The sequence below is a fragment of the Macadamia integrifolia genome, unplaced genomic scaffold (genome assembly GCF_013358625.1).
Source record: "Macadamia integrifolia cultivar HAES 741 unplaced genomic scaffold, SCU_Mint_v3 scaffold812, whole genome shotgun sequence".
Classification (NCBI taxonomy): domain Eukaryota; kingdom Viridiplantae; phylum Streptophyta; class Magnoliopsida; order Proteales; family Proteaceae; genus Macadamia; species Macadamia integrifolia.
In genome coordinates, this window is record NW_024870544.1 from 286,034 (window position 1) to 292,033 (window position 6,000).

The following is a 6,000-nucleotide window of genomic DNA, read 5'->3' on the forward strand; positions in this document are numbered from 1 at the left end:
CTAGTGGATCCCATTTCATTTATAAAAATCTTGCCTCATTGTTCAAATAGGAGTTACCTACATGGATTTAGGTATTGATACGCCTCTTGTTTTTTAACAAAGGTAAATTTTTTTACTGTTTCACCCCTAAAACAATATAGGTAATCGATTAGGATTGATCAGGTATTAACATCAATCTCAACCGATATCAATACAATATGGCCGATATAACCGGTAGAATACTGATACTTGAAACCATGGTTACCCTAAGCGAAACCTTAATTTCAATATCATTACAAAGAGTGAAAGATCTACGGTTCCTATCACCAAAATGCATTGTGAATACATTGAAATAGTTGGAAACATTTAAGAGAGAGAGAGAGAGAGCATGTATGAATTCGCACGACCGGTTCATCAAGCTTGGTCTCCACACGAACACGATAGTTGCAACCTCACTTCTCAACGCGTACACATCTTGTCCATCTTGAAACGCATTATGACACGCCCACCAGTTGTTCGATCTGGTTCCTTCCAAAGATATTGTGCTATGGACTTCCATTATCTCAGCCTACACTCGAGCTGGCAATCGCCACAAAACTCTCCAACTCTCTCAAATGAACCTTCAATTCCCTCAATTCAATCCAATCCTTTCGTCGCTTGACCATGTGGTTCTGCTGCTGGGGCACTACCTTCAATTAAGCAAATGCGTTTATGCCCGTGTGATAAAATTTGGGTTTCTACCTAGTTTCGTCTTTGAAACAGTTTTCTTGGATATATATGCCAAATGTGGTGTCATCGAGTTCTCTCTTAAAGTGTTCGATGAAATGGCAGATAATATGTTTTGATCTTGGAGGAACTCAACCTCATAAACCGGCTTACAAGGTGAGGGGACCCAAGACCATATTAACTCACATCAATTCCCATAGGAAACCAATGTGGGATCAGCTCTAAACCCAACGTCCACAGCGGCCCACTACTGGTCAGGTAGCCCTTTCTAGGCGGCTCTCACTCTGCTCCAGGTAGCCCTTTCCTTGTGGCTCTCACTCTGGCAACTGCTCCGATACCACTGTTATGATCCTGGGAGAACTCAACCCCATAAACCGGCTTACAAGGTGAGGGTACCCAATACCATATCAACCCACATCAATTCCTATAGGAAACCGATGTGAGATCAGCCCCCATAAGCTGATATGGGATCGTAACATAATATGATGCGATAATGCATGTTCTACAGAACAGTAATTTCATCAAAATTGCAGCAATAGATCATAGTGGGATTGTCTTCATCCTCACTGCAAGCGTAAATCACTCGTTGCTTGGAGTTGGAAAGCAGGTGCATGGTCTTATCATTACTTTCATTGGTTCCCAACTGAATTGGATTTTAGATGAGGAAGATGTTGTAATGATTAGAAGTAATCTAATTGACATGTACTACAATTGCTCGTGTCAAAAAAGCTCAACAAGTTTTTGAACGGTTTCACCCTGCCGAGCATATTTCTCATTGGAATGCAATGATCTCAGTATATATATATATATATATATGCAGGTTCGCTAGATGATGCTAGGAGTTGTTTTGCAGAATTGCCTGAGAGAGATCTAATTTCATGGACAACAATGATTTTAGAATATGTTCAGCATGGGTTGCCTTAGTGGGGGCCAAGTCTATTAACTAAGATGTACAACAATGAAGATGGGGTTATGATGGAAGGTAACTGCTTCAATTTTGCCACTGCTCTTGAAGCATGTACTCTTTTGTCAGCATTGGGGCTGGGAAAACAAGTACATGTTAAATTGATTCGGTCGAGAGTCAATATTGATATCAACAATGTGGTTGTTGGGACAGCTCTGATCAACATGTACTCGAAGTCTGGTAGTTTAAACTATGCACAAAGAGTATTTGACCGGATGTTGGAAAAGAATGTAATCGCATGGACATTGATGATAACTGGCTATGCCATTCATGGTATTGGTTCACAGGCCCTTGAGATTTTCCGGCAAATGTTGGAAACAGGTGTGAAACCGAATGAAGTCGCATTTGTTTAGTTTTAACAGAATGCATCCATTGTGATTTTGTTGAAAAAGGGATGGGATACTTCAAACAAAAGAGGGACAAATATGGGATATTCCCAATAGTTGATCATTATACTTGTGTGGTTGATTTGTTGGAAAGAGATGGGAGGCTCACTGAAGCAAGGAATTTATTGGATGAAGTTGGGGATGGAGTCATTAGTGATGATTCATCTGGTGAAACAATTTTGGGTGCATTTCTGGGGGCTTGCAGGTTGCATGGAGATGTGGAAATGGGAAGCAAGGTAGCCCAGTAGATGCTAGAGAAGAAACAACAAGCATCTTCAACCTACATTACACTTTCTAATGTTTATGCTGCTGCGGGTTTGTGGGATAAAGCATACAAAGAGAGAAACGGAGGAGAGAAGGTACCATTCCTGGTGAGTTTGGGGGTATCCAAAACTATGTACAGCTTGGTGCTGCATAATTCTATGACTCTGAAGCAAATCCATATATATCCAGAGAATACAGTATAGTAACAGGCCCATAGATTTCCCTACAGAAAATGTTAGAGAAAACACCAACAAATACGAATAAAAATAGAGACAGATTCACATACAACACAGATTTAACGAGGTTCACACACCGATGTGCTGTGCTACATCCTCGGGAAAAGAAGAAGATGTTTCTTACTATGGAAGAGAGGTTACAATGGAGATCACTCAAATACACCCAAACTATGGCAACAAAACTCTACTAGAAACCCCAGCTCGAAAACCCCCCAAATTACAATAATTGCTCGACAAGACAATAGTATATTATGTACTCCTTCAAATCTCGAGTCGGTCCATTGGGTCGCGGTCAGTCAAGTCGAACCATACCGAGATCAATGCTGGGCTCCAGACCCCCTCTGCTACCATTACAAATCTCAGAAAAAAATCTCATTAAGGTCACCACCAAAGTATGACGAAGTGGGTCATTCTGCAAAACGGGTCAAGAATTCGAGATAAACTTAACAGAAAATTTCTCTTAACTATGAATAGATAAGAGAAAATGTATATTAGTATTATATAACAAGTTGCAGAGAATTAATGCATAAGTGAGGTTCCATTTTTTTTTTGTCATCTAACGCAATTTTCTTTTTTTGGTTACATACATTGTGCTTACTGTACTTTTGTTCTTCAAAGATCATCTTGAAAACAAGGGAATGTTGATGACTAGCAAAAGAAACATGTGAAGATCTAATAGCATCAGTGTGGAACCATCTACAAGATAGTAAAGTAAATAATAGAAGCCGGAAATCCCCTAAAAAATTAGAAAAGAATCAAATAATTCTAACTTCTTATGAGAAAGACAATCTCTAAGGAATTCCTTAGATGCTTGAAATAAAGGGGCCTTAGTTGCAATGGGATATGACATTTCATTGCTTTCTTGGCAAACATAGCAGCTATCTACCTAGTCAGTTCATAACAGAATCTCTCATAAATACATTCCTTAGAAGATAAGGGATTCCAAAAAACATATAGATTATAAAACTGGTTCAACATCGATTTGTTTCATGCAAGGGAATGACCCAATTGCAAGCAATCTCTAGAAGTGAAAAGTTCTGCAGCGGTATTAGTGAAAGAACTATACAAATGAGAAAATGCAGGATTATAATTTCCTTATTCATCATGGACCCTTTTGACCACCACTACCTGGACTATGTTAGAATTGTTTACCCTTAGAACTAATTTTGAACATATATATCTTACAAATTTGGTTTACTAATTTTTTTTAGGGGCAAGTGCTTTTTGTTCGAGAGCGGCTCTTGCACCTTGATATAGGGGCTCCTACCCCTAGAAGAGGCACATTGTGCTCCCCCTGTGTCTATGGCACATGGGCCACTTTCGAACAAAAACCTGTCCCTCTTTTTTAGAGGAAGTGTTTTCTGTGGGGTAGTGTCATTCCTGCACATGCGCGAGGACCAATGGTAGCACACAATGAAGCATTCATAAGCGTCCATGTGTCTGGGCACAGGGACCACACTCCACCAGAAAACATTTTGCCTTCTTTTTTAATGCACTCAGAGTGCTCATTGTTTTTGTTGTTTATGTAACTTCAAGTAATGTTCTTAACCTATGAGCATGCTTGGGCTCCTAGTCTTGATTGATGCACATCATCTTGTTAGATTTTTTTATGCAATACAAGATATCCCAACCCTAATTTCAGACAAAGAGGCTCAAGAGAGGGATTATGGCAATTAGATTAGAGCAAACTCAATAGGAAAAAATAAGATAGAATTTATACTTGTAACTAGGGGTGAAAGTTTGGCCCTGACAACCTGAACCCGCCCTGACCTGCCCTGACCCCGAACAGGGTTTGGGCCAAGTTTTTTGACCCTGAGGGCGGGTTAGGGTTAAAAAACCCCAACCCTAGGTCAGGGTTGAGGCCCTCAACCCTGCCCAACCCAGCCCGAAATTTAACCTTGCATCTTTATAATAGAAATCAAGGCTCCAATAGGTATTTTATTTTTCTATAATTTTTTAATAAATGAGAAATGAATGGAAAAAACATGTCAATCAAGGTTAATCCAACAATTATAGAAGCCAAGGTCAACCCAACCCGGCCTTGATAAGGTCAATTAGGCCAGGGTTGGGTTGGTATGAACTCGGCAAGGTTGGATTGGGCCTGGGTTGAATTTTGAGGACATAGGATTGGGTTAGGGTCTTAAGAAACTTGGCCCATCCCGACCCTGTTTCACCCCTACTTGTAACTGTAGTGGTCAAATATGGTTAACTCAAATTGAGTTGCCCTTTCAGATAGTTCTAATAATGGTTTTAATGTGACTGAAATCTCTCAGCCACAAGGGGTTTGATAGGCTTTGTTTGGCCTCTAACAGAAGCAGAGCATGATAGCAAGATAGAGATATTAACAAACATTAGAGGAGAAATATTTTGTGGGATATAAAAATTGAGAATAAACAGGACTTTGATTTAAGAGGTATGGACTAAACATGGAGATTGAAGTTGAAGCTCAGAACAAAGTCTCTGTAAGTTATGAAAGAAGGTATAAAACTTGGGGAAAAGGACAAGAATGCTAGCAAGTTACCCAGAAATTGGGTTTGCTAGCAAATGTATACCGTTGGATTAGATAAATTACATCGATTCCATTGGGTACTTGTTGTCATAAATAACCTACCCAGCCCCGATGCTCTACCGTCACTCTTCTTCTCCCTTACTATCTCTGGCGAATTCCCATCCCTCGCAGCCGCTGCCGCTGACGCCCCCAAGTCCAATAAGAAGAAAGCTCAGACTTTCTCACTTGCCAAATTCAATGTAGGGAAGCCGGTCGGGGCTAGAGCACACCGCAGAGGAGCTCGAACGTTCTCGCAATGGCTTCCATTCAAGCGTGACATCTCCTTTCCTCTGCAACCCCCCCTCTCTCTTTCCCCGCAACCCGGACTAATCCTTTGAACAGAGAAGACAAAAGACCAGATTTAGAACTGATTTCTAGTTCACTGTTGGGATTCCATCTCCCTTTGGACAAAAATATAAAGTATAAAGATTAAAATTCTATAGCTATGGTTGTAGTCAGGGATTTGGAGACAAAGGAAAAGCTCTTCTTAGGATTCAATTGCATTAAAGTAGGGAGTCAAAAAAATACTCTATTCTACTCCCCAGAAATCTGGTTTATTCTAGCAAGCGATATGTGAAGCCTTAATCACTGCTTGGAATACCCAACATCAACATGCTTTGGACCTTCAAAACTTTTTGCATGAGCGACCCTAGTCAGTCACCAGAAGCCTCATTATTCTTGAACGATGGAAAGACTTAAAGAGATTGGAGCCTCTCCACTAACGACTTTTAGATTCAACTCCATGAAATTATTTCTGAGCTTCGGGACAAACCTGGCCTTTTGATTACTCACAAAAGATTGGCTGCACACCAGTAAATCGTGCACATCACTATGCTCCAGCCAACATATCCGATATTTCAGAGCTCGCACCACCTGGACATCACCAAACCTCCGAAA

At 40.4% G+C, this 6,000-nt stretch overlaps 1 protein-coding gene across 1 annotated transcript; it reads left to right on the forward strand.

The window, feature by feature from the left end:
- The first annotated feature begins 1,653 nt into the window (after positions 1-1,653).
- LOC122070043 (pentatricopeptide repeat-containing protein At2g13600-like) lies at positions 1,654-2,303 on the forward strand. The gene is made up of 2 exons (XM_042634141.1): positions 1,654-1,990; positions 2,062-2,303. The coding sequence occupies exons 1-2, from the start codon at positions 1,654-1,656 to the stop codon at positions 2,301-2,303; spliced, it is 579 nt and encodes a 192-aa protein (XP_042490075.1).
- The last annotated feature ends 3,697 nt before the right edge of the window (positions 2,304-6,000 follow it).